This window comes from Macrotis lagotis, chromosome 1 (assembly GCF_037893015.1).
Source record: "Macrotis lagotis isolate mMagLag1 chromosome 1, bilby.v1.9.chrom.fasta, whole genome shotgun sequence".
Classification (NCBI taxonomy): Eukaryota; Metazoa; Chordata; class Mammalia; order Peramelemorphia; family Peramelidae; genus Macrotis; species Macrotis lagotis.
Genome location: NC_133658.1, coordinates 528,240,460 through 528,261,119, shown reverse-complemented (window position 1 = coordinate 528,261,119; position 20,660 = coordinate 528,240,460). Strand labels below are relative to the sequence as shown.

Genomic DNA, 20,660 nt, shown 5'->3' with positions numbered 1-20,660 from the left:
TCCACAATGGAACTTCTTCAGTCTAATATCTTGAGAGACATCATCACACTGAATAGTTTCTGAAATATGCTGATTGAATCAAAAGTTTTTACTTTTTTTCAGGAATCATGTTCATGGGAGATGCTTAATAAATATTTTGAATTGAAATGAATTGAAATATTTTGAAGAGATAGCATTATATATTAGTAAAAGCACTAGACTAAGTTTGCTAAATTTGGGATTGATAGCTATGTGACTTGGCATAATTATCTTAATGTCTCTGAATTATAATAAGCCTTTATTATTAATTTGAGGAACTTGGACTAGAAAATAATGGATCCCTTTTTAGCTCACATTGTTCCCAAGCACTTGAATGTCTTCAAAAGTTTAAGGATATAACTAACCTAAAATGTCCCAGTTATCCTTTGTAAACCTTGATTGATATATCATCTTCAATTTTATCTTAGAAAATCTTTTTTTTTTAAGTTATTTAACTGGAGTTAGAGTTTCATACATTTTCTACATTATTTAGCATTTTTATTTGTTCTTAATATCTGCAGCAAGCAGGTAAGACCCATAAATAGTCTACAGAGCAGCAGAAACACTTTTTTTTTTAGGGTTTTTTTTTTGCAAGGCAGATGGGGTTAAGTGACTTGCCCAAGGCCACACAGATAGGTAACTATTAAGTGTCTGAGACTGAATTGTACCCAGGTTTCTCCTGACTCCAGGGCCGGTGCTTTATCCATTGTGCCACCTAGCTGCCCCTAGAAACACTTTAGATTGTTGGTGTTATCATAAAACTAATCCCATCTGCCTTCTTACTGATCCAAGAACCTTGCATCTTCTCTAAGCTTTACTTGCACTTTACTTTTGATTGAATTAAAGCACTGTCTTCATGGAGACAGCTTCCCTGGTGGAAAAATCTGTGGAATTCTCATTTCTCATTTAGCAACTTCTGAATTTATCTTATTTTTATCAAACCAGTTCTGATGTTTATGAGTATTTTGGCCAAGGAGTAAATGTAGTACCAAGTCTCTGAAAGCTAACCACTTCTTTTCTGTTCTACCCCATGTATGTGTTGACTCAGCTTTCTGTCCAAATGAGCAGTAAACTATTCACTCATGGAGAAGAGCTCTAATCTCTCCTTTGATACTGTCACCAATGTGGTACAAGCCTGCATCACTTCAGTTTGGATTATTGCAATAATGTATTGCTTGGTTTCCAAGCTTCATGATACTTTACTCCAATCCATTCTCTATTCTGCTGCCAAAGTGATTTTCCTAGAGTACAGGTCTGACCATGTCTCTCACTCACACCATCCAGACACAGACACAGACACACAGACACAAACACACACACTCACTCTCTCTCTCTCTCTCTCTCTCTCTCTCTCTCTCTCTCTCTCTCTCTCTCTCCCTCTCTCTCCTTTCCTCTTCTCTCCTCTCCTCCCCTCCCCTCCCCTCCATCCCCACGTTAAACCCTGGTGGCTCCCTGTCACCTCCAACATCAAATGCAAAATTCTCTGGTGCTCCATAATCTACCTCACCTCTACTTTTCCAGTCTTCTTAGACTTTACTCAGTGTCTTCCTGGCTGTCCCTAATTCTGGGACTGCTTTCTCTCCTTTCTAACCACTGAATTCTCTGGATTCCATAAGTCCCAACTAAAATTCTATTACAGGAAACCTTGTTCTAGTGCTTTTCCTCTATTAATTTTCCTTTTCCCATGTATATAGCTTGTTTGTACATATTTGTTTGCTTGTTGTCTTCCCCATTAGATCATGAACTCCTTGAGGGCAGGGACTATCTTTTGCCCCTTTTTGTGTCTCCAGAACTTAGTATGGTACCTGTCACATGGTAGGCAGGTTTAATAAATGTTTATTGATTGGCTGACTGAATTAAGTTACCTTGCAAAGTAGTATTTAGTAGGGCCAGGATTTTAACATGTCTTTTGACCCTAGATATGGCACTCTTTCCACCATACTATGTCATGCAATCTAATATTTGAAAAGAAAATTTGGTAGACTTTACCCCAAGTCTTACAGATCAGTGATTCAACAATTATCTTTATCTCATTGTCAGAACTGTTTTTGATCAAAGCAGTCTGATCACTGTTTAAATAAAGCAGAGAAAATCATTTAAGAACTTTTTAATATTGTATTTTGAATTCCTTACAAGGGAAGTACTAAATTTGTCTTTTCACTCTCCTAATTGCTTAGAATTTACAAGAGAGATTCAGATCACTCATTTGTATATATCTATGGGTATCTCTTTAAAAAGAGAATTATCTTCCTCTCTAAAGAGATGAAATTTGAACTCATGGAAGCTGAGAAAGTATCACAAGAGAAAAAAAGAGCCAGAGCCCAAGGGGATCTTCATAATAAAGGATAGGAGATAGATGATAGCACTGAATACTGAAGAGGGAGTATGGATTGGGAGAAACATAAGGCAGGAACAATGTTATAGAAATCAAATCAGGGAAGAGCATCCAGGAGGAAGGGCTAGTTAACAGTTTCAAAAGTTCCTGAAAGGATGAAGACTGATGAAAAGCTATCTGATTTAACAATTTAAGAGAGACCTTGAAGTCTTAACATAACCTTTGATAAAGCATTTTCAGTAGAAGTAAGAGGATGGATCACTATTAAGATTTGAGAAGCAAAATAAATTGTGATAAAATAGATATATAATGATTAAAATAAGGGATAAGATAAAGGATGATAAGTCAAGGATATGACAGGGTAAAGTGAAGGATTTTTCTTAATTGTTTTAGAAATCTTGATTCAGAAGAACTGATTACAAATCTTGCTCCCTACCTTCTGGCAGGTGATAGATTCAAGACATCATAGATGATGATGATGATGATGATGATGATGATGATAATGATAGCAGCTAGGTGGCTCAATGGGTAGAGCACTGGCCTTGGAGTCAGTAGGACAGGAGTTCGAATTCCAACCTTAGACACTTATTACTAGCTGTGTGACCTTGGGCAAGTCACTTAATCTTAATTGCCTCTCATCCAGAGCCATCTCAAATTCTCCTGATTCATGTCTGGCCCCTAGACCTAGATGACTCCAGAGGAGAAAAGGACTTAGCACAAATCCAATTCATGTGCTTGTCATGGCATCACTTCCCCTGATGCCATGTTCCTCTTTGAGAATGAAGGACCAATATCATCAATATTCAAGACACATAATAAGCTGTTTATTTTTGGATATGGCCAATTCAGGAATTTTTTTTGCTTGACCTTTTACATATTCATTACAAAAGTTTCATTTTTCAATGGGGGTAAGGTTGTAAAGGGAGAAAAATAAATTTCTGTTAATTGAAAATTTATTAAAATGGAATAGACGAGTATTTGTAGACAATTGAGAAAGAGCCAGTAGCTAAGGAGAGACTTAATATGATAAAGACAATGAGTGATAGGGCAAGATCCTGGGAGAGAGAAGATCGATGGCAAAAGTATAGTAATTGACAATGACAAGAAGAGCCACCTCTTTCTCAGGAGGCGAGAAGACAAAAAGAATCTGAGTTGGGATCTTGAGAAGAGATCTACAATTTTTTTGAGCTGTTTAGGTCAGTGAATTAGAGAGTCAGTCAAGAATCAATAAAAGTTGTGCCTATAGCAGTGAAAGCCCAATTGATTTTTATTGTTGTTCAGTTGTTTTGGTTGTATCTGATTCTTCATGACCCTATTTGAGATTTTCCTGGCAAAGATTTTAGAGTGGTTTGTTTTCTTCTCTAACTCATTTTACAGATGAGGAAACTAAGACAAATAGGTTTAAGGGATTTGAGCAGAGTAACACGTAAGTGTCTGAGGCCAGATTTGAACTCAGGAAGAAGAATCTTTCTGACTCCAGCCCTGGCACTCTTTTAAACTGTGCCACATAGCTGGGATATATATATATATATATATATATATATATATATATATATATATATATATATATATATATACATATATATATATATATATACTATTCACGAACATGTACATATATTTAGTTATATGTACATATACATACAATAAAATTATGTGAATTTTATTTTACTAGTTCATTGCAGAGTGCAGAAGAAACTTTTTGGTAGGGTTAAATTTCCCTTCCTGGACCTTAAGAATGAATTCTATTTTATGAATTTTTTCCCCCATAGGGATCTGTTGCTATAGCTGGTGCTGTTGTTCGTTGGCTAAGAGATAATCTTGGCATTTTAAATACTTCAGAAGAAATTGGTGAGTGTGGTTTTGTTTTTGTTTTTTTGGTAGTTAGTATGATAGATTTCAAACTGGAAGTGACTTTAGTGGTCATCTAGTCCATTATTTTAGAAAAGAGGAAATCAAGGCCTGGAGAGCCCTAAGTGATATTAATTAATAGATAGGAAACAGCAGAGGCAGAATTCAAAACCAGCCCTGATAATTCTGTTCCCCAGAATTCTTTCTACTATGTTTCAGAACATCTATAAACCATTTTTTATAACTATTTATGGTAATATTTATTCTAAGGCTTAGATGGATATGCTCCCACATACATAGAAATAAATCAAAATCAATCATGTTAAGATTTGATAAGCATGAAAATGAAATGTTTCATGATGTATCATGATATGCAGAAATTAGCCAATGAGCTATAAAATCTAAACACAAAAGCTTATTTATGATTACAAGAATTTCCAAAAATAAGCAATATTCCAAAAACTCAAGGCCTTTGAGAAAATATCAGAGTGGTTAAACCTGAAGTTTTTTATTCTCTCTTTAAATAACAAACTTATAAAGGTTTTTGGTTTTCTCCTCAAGTAAGGCTTATCAGTATACAAAAAGTCCTGCTTTGTTGCCTGATCACTGTCAAATATAACCCTGGGTTGCCAAAGGTTCTGTCAGGGAAAATGAACTAGTCAAATGCAGAGAAGCTCATCTTCAAGAACTGATTAATTCTTTGATGATGAAAACCCTTGAAACAAATCTTTGCACATTTCAGTTCATTTTCATGAGTTTGACATAGGAAAGTGATATCCAAAAGTGTGTGTTGCTGGCTTAAAGGATGGACATTAAAAAACCAGTCAACCAAATCTACCAGGACCTATTTCACTAACTTGCAAAATAGAAGAAATAAGCTAGTTTACTAAAGACAAAAGTAGGAACCACCTAAGATATCATCCTTATCTGGAGTGTGGGGTTGGAGGCCACGGTTACATTGTTAGAAAGGATAGTAATTATGTAAAATTCTCTAAAATAATGATAATACCTTTTGCTGTACTAAATGATAGGAAGTAAAAATCTTTAATAGTTGCATTAAGGTAAGTTAGCAACCTTCTTTTCTATATATTATTTTTATGAATTTTTTTCTCCCCATAATAGAAAAACTTGCTAATGAGGCAGGCACTTCTTATGGCTGCTACTTTGTTCCAGCATTCTCAGGATTATATGCACCATACTGGGAGCCCAGTGCAAGAGGGTGTGTATAAAAATACAATATTATTGCTTTTTTTGCCTTGATACTTTAACTGAATTTCTTTAATGTCATAACCCCCCCCCCATTTTACAGATATTTTAAAATCCATTTTAAGTAATTTGGAGGAAATTTTTTAGATCGAACCAATGGGAAAAATAGGGTAATGTAATTGCAAGACTTTTTCCAGTACTGAAAGTTACAGAACTTCTTGTTAAATGTATTTTTCAATATCCTTGATTTTTCATATTTGTGAAGTTATATAGTCAGGAACTTTATCTAATCTATAATAGTTTAATTTTTCAGCTTCTTAGGTTGCCTATTTTTTTCTTTGTTTTGTAGATATAAAACTAGGAAATCTTCAATGCTATCCCACTGTCCTCTCATCAAATTCAACCCCCTCCCCCTAGTAAAGAAAAAAAATTGTCTATTCTGAAAATTTTTCAGTCAGATATACTCTGATCTTCACAATTTCTTTTTATTTTTTCAGGATTATTTGTGGCCTTACTCAGTTCACCAATAAACAGCATATTGCTTTTGCTGCATTAGAAGCTGTTTGCTTCCAAACAAGAGAGGTAAAAAAAAAACCAGGCTCAGGTGTATCATATTTTCTTATTTAATGAATAGTATTGTATACATTAACTGAGAAATACTGTAGAGGTTTGTTCACATTTTCCCAAGAATACAATGTAATATGTTTACTGATAAAGTTCCCAATTTGTATATTATTCATTAAATAAATGGATACATGAATGTATATGTTTCATATGTATATAAAAAGTTAGCTGTGAAAGAAGATTTTAATCTCTGAACAATTTTCCTTAAACTAATACTACTATTTTGTACAACTATTGGGACAATGCAGCAGAGAGAAGAATAATTTCTGCATAGATATTTGAGACCTGTATTTTCAACTTTAATGCCTATCTTTAGAAAGAAAAAATCTTGAATCTTTGAACAAATCTATGAATACTGCAAAGTTTATTTACAATATATCCAATACTATATTTTAATTAGAAAATTATATTGATTTAAGATTTTGGATGCCATGAATAAAGACTGTGGAATTCCACTCAGCCATTTGCAAGTAGATGGAGGAATGACCAACAATAAAATTCTCATGCAACTACAAGCAGATATTCTTTGTATACCAGTAGGTTAGTAAATATTTATGCCTTAAAATTTTGAGCCCCAAAATTGATAGGAACAAAAATTGTAAACTTAAAAGCTGTTTTAGGTAGTTTTAACCATTGTTTATATTGATCTGCATTTTTTTTGCCTTAGTAAAGCCTTCAATGCCTGAAACAACAGCTTTAGGTGCCGCCATGGCAGCAGGTTATGCAGAAGGAGTTGGGGTTTGGAGTCTTGAACCTGAAGACTTAACAGCTGTCACAATGGAACGATTTGAACCCCAGATCAATGAAGAAGGTAAAGATAAACTCTTTTAAAAATATGTTTTAAGGGGCAGTTAAGCGGTACAGTGGATAAAGCACTGGCCCTGTAGTCAGGAGGACCTGAGTTCAAATCAGGCCCCAGAAATTCACTAATTATCTAGCTGTGTGACCTTTGGCAAGTCACTTAACCCCACTGCCTTGCAAAAAATCTAAAAGCAAAAAAAGAAATGTGCTTTAAATCAGAGGTGCCAAATTTGGGGAAGCTGCCACAAAATTTCCCAAGTGGGCCCATCCAGATTAAAATGTAATTGAGAATTTTTTTTATAAAACAAAAATAACAGTATAACATGGGTATTAATTTGTGATTCTCTAAGTCGGTAGGTGGTCCACAGGGAATTCATTCATTTCAGAGTTTGACACTACCACTTTTAAATGTGTGTGTGTGTGTGTGTGTGTGTGTGTGTATTCATACACATTCATATACACACTTCCATTAGATTCACAAAATAGCCATAGATTTAGTCGCAAGTGTCATTTTTATTTTACAGATGAAGAAACTGAAAGTTTGAGAGTGCTAGGTTACAACAGCTAGTCAGTGGCAGAGCTAAGATTCAAATCTCACATCTTCTGTCTTCAAATTCATTGATTTTAACTGTTTCTATAATGAGAATAGCAAATCTTATGTCAATCAATAAAACATTAAGTGCCTCCTATGCACATCATAGACACTGCACACTAAGTATTACATTTCTTGACTATTTTTTTTCTGTTCTACTTCAGCAAAACTGAAGGTGATACTATCTCATTTTCTTCAGTTGGGGTATTTTTGTTTTTAGACTTCTAAGAATATTTTACTTTTCAGTACCAGGGCACTATTCTTCATACCAGATGTATTTTAGAAGTATCCTTCCAGTTGTATTTATTTACATCTCTTTTATTCAGCTACAACTCTTTGCCCTCTGATACTAATAGAGCATATTATGAAATTATTGTGAAGCTAAGGACATTTTCTATGACTCAGTGATAGGAGCAAGAAGTGTAGAACTAATTAATCCATCAGCTTTTCCTCATAAGCACCTGTTTTTATAAATGGATTTAAGTCATAGACACATATATAAGAGATATTTTAAATAATATTTGTAGATAAGTATGATGAATATTTCATGTTAATTAACTTCCATGCAAGAAAATCTATTAAGATAGGTTCTATTCACTTACTTAGAAAATAAGTTGTTTTCAAATCATTTATGTATTTTTATTAGTTTGCTTTGGTGTTTTATATACCTGAATAGTTCAGATATGCCCAGTTTTGTTTAGGCCAAAATAAGTTAAAGAATAAAAGCACATGTTCTTGATAATATTAGGCTAAGTAGCCTTCTAACTAAAATGTATTCCAAAATAAGTCTAATGTTTGATAAAAGTAATTTATCCGTGCATTTTATTTTGACACAACAATTTCTTTCTAGTAACGAACTTCATAATACTTTTTATTTAAAATGAATTATGATAGCTTTGATTTTTCTGGCTATGGTATGTAGGAAATTGAGGGCAATAAAGTAATAGAGTGACTTGAATTCTATCCCAAGAATTTTCCTTATAGTCAGTTTTGTTGAGCCATTGTTCAGAACTAAAGGCAAAGTGCCCACTCAACTTTCCAATGTCCAGTTTTTTAAAGAAAAGTCTTTACTTAACTCTGGCTCACATAAATAAGTAGACTTAGAAGAAATATATATGAAAGATGGAGAAGTAGAATTTCCAAAAGTTGACAACAGAGAAGCAAGTGGAGATTCATCTGGATAAGAGATTATCTTAGTTGAATCCAGCAGATGACAAAATCATCACATCATGCTAGAATTTGGATCAAATAGCAATTATGATGAAAATCAATAACTAAATTCATGTATTCATATAATCCTCAGTCATTAAGTACCCATTGAGTTTATAGTACTGAGTTGGGCAATGGAAATTCATTGCCATAATAGAATAGCCTCTGCCTTCTAGAAGTCTATTATATTTAAAATAGATTTCTTTTAACCATGTGAATTGTTACTGAAAATCTTGGATATCTTTAAAATAGAGTTAAATCAAATGAGGGCCAGTTAGGTGGCATAGTAGATAGAGGACCAAGTTAGGAGTTAGGATAGCTCATCTTACTGAGCTCAAACTGACCTCAAGACACTTAATAGCTGTGTGACAAGTAGGAAAGTCACTTAACCCTGCTTACCTCAGTTCCTCATCTGTAAAATGAGCTGGAGGAGAAAATGGTAAACTACTCTAGAACCTTTGCCAGGAAAACCCCAAATGGGGTGATGAAGAGTCCTACATAAGTGAAAAACAACTGAACAACAGTTTAAAAGAGTGGTACAAATCCTGAAGCCAATATATTTTCTTTAGAAATAGATTACTTTGATTATAGTTATTCCAGTAGGAAGCCAATATGTACATATTTTGCTTCGATGGAAATTAAGATTTTTCTAATGCATGAAAAACCAATGTCATGCTATTTGAAAAAGAAACTTCAAAATGAAATTTTTCTTGGCTTTCAACAATGTTGTAATGAATTCCAAAATTTACACTATATATTGATTGCAGTCTCAAATAACTTTAAAGATAATTGACATAGATTTTCACTACAGAGAAAAAAAAAGTATTGATTTAAGTTTCAGTATTAAGGGAATAGAGAGATTTTTTTTTTTAATTTAGCATTGTGCTAAGAAAACCTTGTCTCTATTAAAAAAAAACCATACTTGGGGGCAGCTAGGTGGCGTAGCCCTGGAGTCAGGAGTACCTGAGTTCAAATCCAGCCTTAGACACTTAATAATTACCTAGCTGTGTGGCCTTGGGCAAGCCACATAACCACATTTGCCTTGCAAAAAAAACCTAAAAAAAAAAAACAAAATGAAACTTGACAATTGATTATAATTTGTAATGGAAGTACCAGTTTATCATCATTTGGAGCAGAGTTGATGGTATACATCAAAGTTAAAATCTACCTTTTTGATTCCAGAAAGTGAAATTCGTTATTCCACTTGGAAAAAAGCTGTGAGGAAAGCAATGGGTTGGGCTTCAGCACAGTCTCCTACAACCGGTAAATATAACTATTACAATTATTATTGCTTATTATGACTTATTCAAAAGTGACTTAATTAGTTTAGCAAATTTTTTGGCAAAGAAAAATGCTTAGTTACAGAAGAGGAAAATTAGAGTTCTAGATTTTCCCAATTTTTTCCAAAATATAAAAACATGTTCAAGATTAGTACCTGTCTTCTCTGTTATTTTACTATTCTTATTAATAGAAAAATATTCCAAAAATTCATGGGTTTGATTTTTTTAAACTCTTTTACTTTAACTGATCTATGACATGAATGATATATAGTGTAATAATACTGCACTGAAATTTCAGAATTTTTTTATAAATGAAAGCAAATAATTTTCTAGCCCACTTAAAAGAACTTTTGTCATATAAAAATTAATAGAAAATAATTTCTTCCCTTTTAATTTCAAGCAAGAAAATCACTAAATGACATGGTGCCTTTAATAGGTTCTAAGCCTAAACTATTATAGATGGTCATCATTTAAGAGTTCCTTATTTTCAAAGTGATCTTCAGAGCATAGAAAACTATAAACTAATCAAAAGAAAATTTAGTAAAAATAATGTGAGTAAATTATATCCATATTCCAAAATATGAGCTTTTATCTTTATAATATGATAATAAAACAATCAGTATATAGGATTTGGGATTTTCTTTTTAAAAGATTTTAATAAAGTGCTTTGTTTTAGACTATTTGGACTATTTTTCTATTAGTATTTCCTTGAATCTTTCTTTTCACTATCATCCAGAAACTGTTCTTTTACGTCATTTTCCCCTTTAAATCAACCTATTTTCCCCATTTATTTAAATCTTAAATTTTGATAGAAGTTTTCTGTATCAAGGTGGTGACAGTACTGTCTATTGGAAAGATTATTTGCAGTGTTTATATTACTTGAATAATAATAATCATTATTCACTGCATGTCTATTATAAGCCCATGCTTCAGGGGAACACAAAAGAACGTAAGACATTACCCTTATATTCAAATAACTTAAATCTAGTTTTCATTTACTGTTCTTATTCTTTGTGTGTAACTTTTTTTTAATAAAGTACATTTCACTCATGTCTTTAACTAGCCTAATTGAAGCACATATTAGCATGTGAGGACAAGAGAATAAATATTCATGCATTTTTTATGTTAGAGATTTCAGCTGCCAAATAAAATGTCTCCAATTTTATTTTAAAACCTTTAAGACAAATACAGCATGATTTGATTAGTTCCATTTGTCAGTATTTCTGGTGGTATAAATAAAATATACTATGTAATTAATTATAAATTATAATTAAAATATAATTCTAAGTAAATATAATATAAATATAATAAAATAGATTTCTTGAATTTATTTTATTATTTTGCAGTACTTTTTTTTAAAATACCACATCAGATTAAGCCCAAATTTATAAAACTTTTTTGAATGAACATATATTTTTCACTGGGAAGTCTCCAAATGTATGACAGATTTATGAATATTTTATCTTCTTAATACAAGTTAGAATCCTTTTTTACTTGTAAGGGAATCCATATTGCTACCTAGAGTCTAGTTGTAGAAAAATGAAATGTTTTTTTTATAATACTGGCAAGTTACATGCTGGATTGCTTTCTAATTTGTCAAAGAATGTTTTGCCAATATGATGCCTTTCCTATGTTTAATCCTTGTGCTGAAACTACATTTGAATTCATTATGATTTCTTTCATAGAATTTGACAAGGATTTTCTAAACATTGTGGAGGTGATTCTTTCAGATATATATATATATGTATATATATATATACTTTTGTGGGAGGTTTCTCTTTTGAAGGGGAATGGGAGAGAATTATCTGGTAGTCTTTCCTGATTTCTTGTAGTTCTACTGTTGATTTCTTATATATTGCAAGATAACTGAGAACTACTTCATAATCTATTATACTATACTACCTTAAATACATCACAAATTTTGATTTTGAATTGACTAAGGCACTTTTTACTGTAAGTAGTTCTGGGAGAGACACAAATATCCAGAAAAGTATGTTGAACAAATCTCCAGAAATTCACCAAATCAGCATTTTGAAACAAATATCTAAATTAGCCAGAATACTTAATACATTGTAAATGATTGATATCCTTCATAATCGCTAGGTCTAAGATATCATATGAATGATGGCAAGACTTGCACGTTATTTTTATTATAGTGAGAGGAGTAATGTTGTGCTGTATTCAAATACAAATGTTCTATCCTGCCAAAATAACAGCCTCTTCCTTAAAAAGATTTGCTACTAAATGAGAGGCGTACTAGATTGGCCAAAAATGTTTTTTTATTTATTTTTTAGCCTGTGTAGCTCCTATATATCATCTAAGTTATAGAGAGGGGTAGTGAAAAATATTGTCAAGGAATTATTCACACAGGAGATCACAAACTTATGAAGAATCAAAGTAAATGGTGATTTGTGAATAAATGTCTTAGGATTCCCTCCTCAGATAGAATTTATTGTATCCAATGCTGAAGACATTATGGGTGAGTGATAGAGATGTCCTGTCTTGTAACACATTGTAAAGGGTACTCATTAAGATCAGATTCTCTTCTGCAAAAATATATTTTCTCATTTGAACATGTTTTTATTTTTAAATAACTAATGCCCACATTTCATGAATTTGGCTTATTTTTCCCTTGAGATTTTATATGATGCTTTATCTACTAATATATCCCTCATAATAAGGTGGAGTGGAAGAGTATTGTCCTGTTAAAAGAGGGGAAACTACCATTTAGTGAAGAAATGAAATGAGAATCTTTAGATTTACTTCCATTCCACATACTTCTATCAGACTTTATTTTCTAGCTGTTTCTTTATAATAGTAAAATATTCTACAAATGGTATTTTTAAAAACTCAAGCTAAATATGATATGGGGAGATTTCTTCACTGTCTGGGAAAAGGGTATCAAATTATTTAGATTATTGTTTTTGTTACCCAAATTAGAGATGATACCCAAATTAGATGTATTTTTGTTGTTTGTTTAAGCAGTCATATCTATTTTACATTACTCTATGTTGAAGTTTCAATTAGAGTAGTAATTCTCCTGAATATTCAAATCCCATTTAATATTCCTTTTAAAAGGAAGTTTTAATATCCTCATAAAATAAACCAATATTTTATCTTAAAATGAGATTTAGTACATTTGCAGTAATTTTATAACTCCTTTAAATCCAAAGAATTATTATTCTGAGAGTGATTCAAGCTTTTTTTAGGAAAACTTGCATCACTCATTTAATGTTCTGTAGTTCAGCAGCAAAGCTAAACTTGTAATTTCAGCTACTCCCAAATTCTTTTTGGATTTGCCTAGCTCATACCAAATATATTCTTGGCTTCCTTATTATTGCATGCTTTCTGTAGTGTTTTCCAACTTTCATAAGCTTTTCAGTATTGATTATATTATTGATTTTAAGTAACCTTGCTAGCTTTTAAAAAATATAATTTATTATTTTGTGATTCTTTGTTTTGCTATTTATGTGATTCTTAATGCAAATTTACACTTTCTAATATGTCTCTCTTTCGGTTTGCTTTACTGGAATTCCCTCTTCCTTGGATGACAGCAGGTGACCCTAATATCTTCTCTAGTTTGCCATTGGGCTTTTTTATAGTGACTAGCATGATAATGTTAATCGGAGCAAGGTACATCTCAGGTTAGTTATTATTTGAATTAGAACATTTTACTAGGTAGTTTATTGTATTTGTCTGTAATAACTCAGCAGGAAAGATTTTCAGTGATTTTTGGTGATTTGGTACAGAAAAACCTAGAAAACAGATCTTTAAGCCTATCTAGTAAGATCCATTGTTTCTAGGAAAAATCAGAAGAACAGAGAAACAGCTTAAATCATTAAAGGAGAGAATATTATGCTTTGGAGGCAGAGGGAGGTACATCCCAATATCGTATACAGAAACCAAGCAAAATTGAATATTAATAATTCTATAAAGTGAAATTCAGGGTTATTTCTTAAAGTTAGTATCTAAGATTATATTGGTATTTTTGAGAATCAGTGTTTTTGTATAAGTTGAAACTAGTTTAAGGTAAAACACTGAAAAGTCTTTTAATTATGTGACTTTAAAGTAACCCCAAATGTGAGGGTGGTGTTTCTTATGTCTTAATTATAACCACTTATTCCAGTGAAATACTTTAAATTGTTGCCCAAATTCTTTGTGGTTTAAAGCTGAAAGAATGTATCACTGCAGTATCTTTTGCAAGTAAAAACTTAGCTATCAATTTAAAAATATGAGGTAAATTTTCTTGACTTAAACATTAGTAATATCTTTTAAAAACCATTAATAGCCAACTCTCTTCCAGATTTTCATAGCAATAATGATCAAAAATAGCACTATTGTAAATTCTGATTTTTTCCGCTTATCAATAATCATAATTATTTTTGCCTCTTAAATTTAAAATGAGAAATTTTAAGTTTTGAGCATATAAATCAATTCAGCACTATAGTTATATATTAGATATATATATATATATATGTAAGCTAAGTTAGAATAGACATTATTTAAATGAGCAGATTAGGGGAAAATGTTTAAGCTTTTTTTCTTGAATTTAAAAAATGACTTCCTGGTATTATTTTTAAATAACTCTTTCCAAAGTATTTATCACATTTCATTATTGAGAAAATTGTGAATAAGTTAAGCATGTTACCCAAATTCAACCAGTATATACTTAGATTGCCTTGCTTCTATATGACAATGACTAATACCTTACCTTTTCTAATCATATAGAGATCTTGTGAAAGTATCTGGATGTCCTTCAAAGAGTTCTTTAAATTTAATTTGATACACCTTTGGCAACAACTTTTTTGTTAGTAACTGTATACTGTTTAAAAAAAAAGAAATTGAGAAAAAATGATGAGGATTAATCATGCCTATCTTCCATTTTCACAGTATTTTAAGATTTTATAATATGTGGAAGATTAAGATTTATAGCACTTCTTCAAAATCTGAATTAGATTATCTAAAAAATGTCATAATCTTAATTTCTTCAATTTTGATGACATCTTTATTATCATCACATCACATATATTTGATATTAGAAGTAATAGCAGTGATTATGAAGTTCTTTAAGAGTATCTATTCATTTAATTTGCATGAAATTTTTATGCAGTTGAGTTTATATTGCCTTTTATTTTTGCTATTAGAAAACAAATCACATTATTCTTAGTATATACTATTACTCTGTCCTCATTGTTTAGTTCTTGAGTATTAAGTATTATTGACATGTTTTGTTTTGTTTTGTTTTTTCTATTTTAGGTATTCCATAAATACCTGAATATTTTCCATGGACTCCCTGGAGGCAGTCTTTTTTTTATGTACCAAGAGAATCTAGCAATTGTTTCTCTTATTGAGTTATACTACCTAATAGAAATTTAATTTATTTATGAGTCACGTGCTATAAGATCCATGCAAACACTAAGGGTAGTCTTTTGGCTTGAATTAAAGAAAACACAGCAGAAAGAACATAGTATATATTTTTTAACATCAGCAATTAAGGTTGGGCTGGTTCTTTAAGGGACTTGAAGACGCTCAGTTATTTTTATCATCTTGCCTTCATCCCCTCAGATCTAGGAAAAACTAAGTTTATATTTATGATGACTTCTCAAACATTTTCAAATTCTGATTGGTTAGGAATTTTATACTCTAGCTGCAAGTACTTAATTGAGATATTCTGTACCACTTTAAAAAAAATAAAGAGGATGCATTTTTGTCATTGGTCCCCAAAGGGCCTCTTTCCTATGTGATAGGAAGATCAAAGGTTATACTTGAACCTCTAAAAAAATGGGAAAATTTAAAAATTGCATAATTTAAATACTTTCTGGTAAATTATTTTACCTAACTGGAAATCAGTTACTTAAATATTCTCACCCAAAAAATAAAACCTCCCATACTTTTGCCTGACTCTTATAGAGAAGGATTTTTTTTTGTCTCCTTTTCTTTCATATCTGCTTTTTTGTGTTTTTTACTTTTTATGGTCACAAATTGTACATATAATGTAGCACCTAAAAATAAAGAGTACATTGCATTCACTTAACCAAAATGAGTTTGAGGTTTAAGTGGACTAATGTACATAAATATTTTAGGGATTATGACTATGTACATTATGGGAGACTTGTTATGCACATCAATCTTCAGGAGGGACTTTTTTTTCTTGAAGTGCTAACATTTATAATTGAAATACATATTCCATGTCAGTAGGTTAAAACCCGTTTCTGAATTCAACTATGTGTCATACTTTTTTACCACAGATGTCATAATTGGATAAATGCTAAACATTGTTTTAATTTACAAGTATTGGTCCAAATAAAGACTTTTATCTGACTCAGTTTTAGCTATATTGGGAATAATTGTTTTTAAAACCTGATGAGAAAAATTGGACATAAAGTCAAAACATTTCATTAGGTCCAAATGTATTTTCAGCCTCACAGTATGTAGTAAATTCTACTTTGGAAGACAGAATTATACCTGTTTAATGTCTTTTAAAGATTTCATCTAGTCTTTCTTGAAATTAATTAAAACCATCTTAAAATTAATTTAATTGTGTTTCTTCTTTAATGACAATGAGAAAATAGTAACATAGAAAATAAATTTCCATAAAACATATTTAACTGTAGTTTTAGAATCAAGTGCAATGAAATCTAAAACTGTGGTTTTAAATAATGTTCACTCTTAAAAAGCACTTTTCCTTCATTGAATATGTATATGGATTTTTGCATGTGGAGGATAGGGAAGTAAGTCTTGTCTTTACTATTAGACATATCCATAATTCTTGGATGTACATTTTTATGCAAAATTTTTTCTTGTAAATAATATCCAAAATATTAAGTGATAATCTAATAAGCAAAACTGGTTTTTATGTTTGTACTGAGATTTGTTTGCAAACAGCACAAAAAAGGGGTTGACAAATAAAATGTGAATTTCTTTTTCACAGTGTTTTCTGTATCTGAATCTTGACTATTGCTACCATGTTTCCCATTTTACCTTATGAACCTTGGACAGTTACAACCCATGTGAAAATTTGTTTTCAAGCTTTTACATGTTGCTAAATATTATGTCCAAGTTACTTTATTATTTGATGCTCAAAACAAAGCTTTTGAAAAATCAAATGTAGAAATAATCTCATTATCCTACATTTTAGAAATTGATGGTACTCATTTACAGTTCTTATCATGCTACTTTCTCCCACTGATTTAACTTGTTACTATGATTGTTCCAAATCTTACTGACAGATATCAATAATGCTATCATAGTAAGTTATTGTGAAATTATCATTTTGGGGAGATGGGAAGAGGGAAAGCTACTTTAACACGATTACATTTCTGCCAAGGTAGGTTGAATTAATTGTAAATAATAATGAAAAAAATACTGTTCAAATTATTTTTAGCATCTTGTGAATTTTTCTATGAATTACATGATTTATAATTTCTATTTGAGATTGTACATGATATCAAAATATGATTAATAAATTTACTTTTAAAAATTGACCCCATAGTTCTTACTTGCACTTTTCATTTACAGAATAGGACTTGAAACAAAATTTTAAATATATATATAATATATATTATATATATTACATAATATATAAGTGTATGTGTATATATATGTATACATACACATATCTATATATATGTGAAATTCAAATTTCTTAATTACTCTGTATAGCAGTCATTTTGATATAATCAGGCATACTCTAAAGAAATTTTTTCTGGAAATGGTGAGGAGCTAAAAGTCAGGAAAAACTACATGATCTCACTTCCCTTTCAGGAAAATATTGACTGGGAAATGATTATGCATCTTAATCACACATGCAAATGCAATTAATAAAAACTCTGACTTCTTTGAGATAAGGGGCCTGCTTTGCACTGAAATATTGTCATGAATAGAAAATAGGATTAAAAACATCTATTAAACAGTGGTCAAAATTGTTAACTTTCAATGTTCTAAATAGTTTTAAAGAATATGAAGTTTTATTACTAAGAAAAGTTTGTTTCATTCCTCTTAGACTAAATAATAATGAAAATTTAAAACTCTTTTAGCACTTCAAACAAGACTGAATAAGTATGAAATTTAAAATATACTTTGAGCTTTTTGTTGCGAAGCATTTTGCAAACATGTAAAACATTTTACCATATTGGAATTGTAACACTGCTACCAAAGAATACAGTACAATTCAGTAAAAATAAATTTTAAACATTTAGCCTGTTTCATAATTTATGTTCAATTTTAGTGTTAAATTCACAATAAGCAGTTTGTCCATTGTAGGTATATTCTGTACCTTCTTCAGAGTAAGGAAATGAATCAGTATTATATTATACTTAATCTTCACAAATATAAAGGTCCAAGATGGTAAATTGCCCAACTGGTTCAGTATCTTTAAATACTGTTTTTCAAAAACCACAAGGAATAGAGTAACAGAAATTAGTTAAGTATATCATTTGAGGGTGACATAGCCATCTCAAAAGCATATTCATTGTTATTTTTAAAGTTTATTCTTTTTTTAGAGAATAAGAACACTTCAGTGAACTTTTATAAAATGTCAAATGTCAAATTAACGTCTGATAAAACTGAATTAAAGTTTTTTTGGGGGGGATTTATAAATTGGATTTCATTTTTTACCCACTTCATTTCAGATATTAATAAGGAATTAGAAGCAGTGTGGCAAAGAAACCAGTCTTAGAATCAGGAAGATCTAGATTCATAGTGACTAGTCAGTAAACATTTGTTAAATGTCTACTTGCATTCTGGGTACTGTGCTAAGCCTGGGATGGGGGGGGGTGTAAAAATAAAGAGAGCAGCTGCCCTTAGGGCTTACAATCTAATGGGGAAGATGATACACAAAAGTGAAAGGAGGGTGAGAGAAATTGGAGAATTGGGTTTCCACAGAGCAAAGAATCAAAAAAGTCCAAATGAGTATATCCTGGAAAGAAATAAGATCCATTCTGTGCTCCTCCCTCCTTAACTGGAAGATTATTTGTTCTGGGTCTCAACTGTTAAATGGATGGGTAGAGGGTTCTGATGAATTGATTTCTTTATGATAAGGCTAATGAGGACATAGTGAAAAAGTCAAGTACAAATTGAGTACAGCCAGTTGGGAAATGAGGGCTGTGAGAATGTTTTAGTGTCCTAGGCAGACCTCTAGGACTATTCCTGATATGCTGATTTGCATTTTTTTAGGTCTGCCTAGTGGCTTGCCCAAGGCCACAAAACTAGGTAATTATTAAGTGGCTGAGACTGGATTTGAACCCAGGTACTCCTGACTCCAGGGCCGGTGCTTTATCCACTACGACACCTAGCTGCCCCTATGATTTGCATTTGTTGAATTTCCTTAACAGCAGTTCCCAAGTATGGACTGCCTTCCTACCCATCACTGCCAATAAATTTCTCAAACTTTACAATACTTATAATGGAAGTCAATCTCCTTTTCATCAGGCTTCTGAAGGCTTATGACTTTTTTATAGGCTACTCAAAATTCACAAATTTCACATTTGTAAATTCATCTACTTGCTAAATTTAAGCCCTAATTCCAGAATCAATACTTGTAAAGTTTTCATGAGCAATAAAAAATTCTAGTCACCTGGACATGTTCCCAGCTCAGGTTGAATGAAATTATGCTATTCTTTGTTTTGACTTTCAAACTGTAAATTGTAAAAATGTCCTTTTCATGACATAATGTCAATTATTTTGTGTTTCCATTTTAATACTTCTTTTTGAGCATAGTGTTGAAATGCTGTCTAATGTTCCTAAGCACTTGAAATCCGTGATGAATCTTTCGAAGAAAATACATGTGTTTGATGACCTTATTCAGACATGAGTTATGGTACTCATGGTCATCAGTGCTGATGAATCAACAATATAGTATGTCTAAAAAAAAAGGAGGAAATTCTCTTAGATCGCTGCAAGATTCTAAAGTAAATATTGTATCAGTGGTTAATAGAAACCTAACCCTATGTTTCCCAAAGGAATAATGGTTTAATATTTGCTAATAGAGTTCATAGCAACCTTATAGAATATAACTACCCTTAACAATGAGGTAGACTGCTGATATTTAATAATATAATATTTTCTGCTGACACACTAAAAGAATAAAGATATAATGTCCTAACAAATATCTTTTGAATTTCCCAGACCATTTTCCCTCAGTCTGACTTAAAATTTTTGTAATGCTTGACTGACAAAATTCCCCAAAAGGGTAGAATCACTATTTTTTTAGGATTTTTTTTTAAGGCAATGAATGAGGTTAAGTGACTTGCCTGTGGTCACTTGGGAAGTTAGGTAATAACTGTCTGAGGCTGGATTTGAACTTAAGTCCTCCTGACTCCAGGGCAGTACTCTATTCACTGCACCACCTAACTTCCCCTAGAATCACTATTGTGGACAAACTAAATGATACTGGATCATGGCAAAAGGGCAAAATGAATTGACTTTTATTTTGTTTTATCTTTGCATGAAAAGGGTTAGAATAAAGTGATCAAGCAATTGAGAGGGAGGAACGAGGAGATAATAAAAAAATTTAGTTTCCCTTATTAAATTCAAGTACCTAGTCCTGGTTGTATTACATTTACTACCACCAAAAGATTTAGTAATAACTGCTGAATAATGTCTGAAATATTGTGGAGAATAGAAGAGACTTACAGTATTGGAGAAAGGAAAATCTCCAATTTTTTTAAAAAGTTTTAAGTTGACAAGTCAAATCAATGAGCAAGATACTATTTCTTGGAAAAATCCAGAATATGTTAGAATAGGA

At 31.5% G+C, this 20,660-nt stretch overlaps 1 protein-coding gene across 9 annotated transcripts in view; it reads left to right on the top strand.

Moving 5' to 3' along the window:
• Positions 1–18,113, top strand: part of GK (glycerol kinase) — a 72,991-nt gene extending 54,878 nt beyond the window's left edge. For 4 of the 9 annotated variants that reach the window (XM_074214211.1, XM_074214213.1, XM_074214215.1 and 1 more), the window contains 8 exons: positions 4,126–4,204; positions 5,327–5,423; positions 5,908–5,992; positions 6,454–6,574; positions 6,702–6,845; positions 9,819–9,899; positions 13,474–13,560; positions 15,173–18,113. In XM_074214211.1, the coding sequence (XP_074070312.1) occupies positions 4,126–4,204; positions 5,327–5,423; positions 5,908–5,992; positions 6,454–6,574; positions 6,702–6,845; positions 9,819–9,899; positions 13,474–13,560; positions 15,173–15,183 (705 nt within the window). In that variant the 3' untranslated portion in view covers positions 15,184–18,113. Of the gene's footprint in view, positions 1–4,125; positions 4,205–5,326; positions 5,424–5,907; positions 5,993–6,453; positions 6,575–6,701; positions 6,846–9,818; positions 9,900–13,470; positions 13,561–15,172 lie in introns of all 9 variants that reach the window. The other 5 variants (XM_074214210.1, XM_074214212.1, XM_074214214.1 and 2 more) reach the window with 2 other exon arrangements.
• Positions 18,114–20,660: the final 2,547 nt, after the last annotated feature.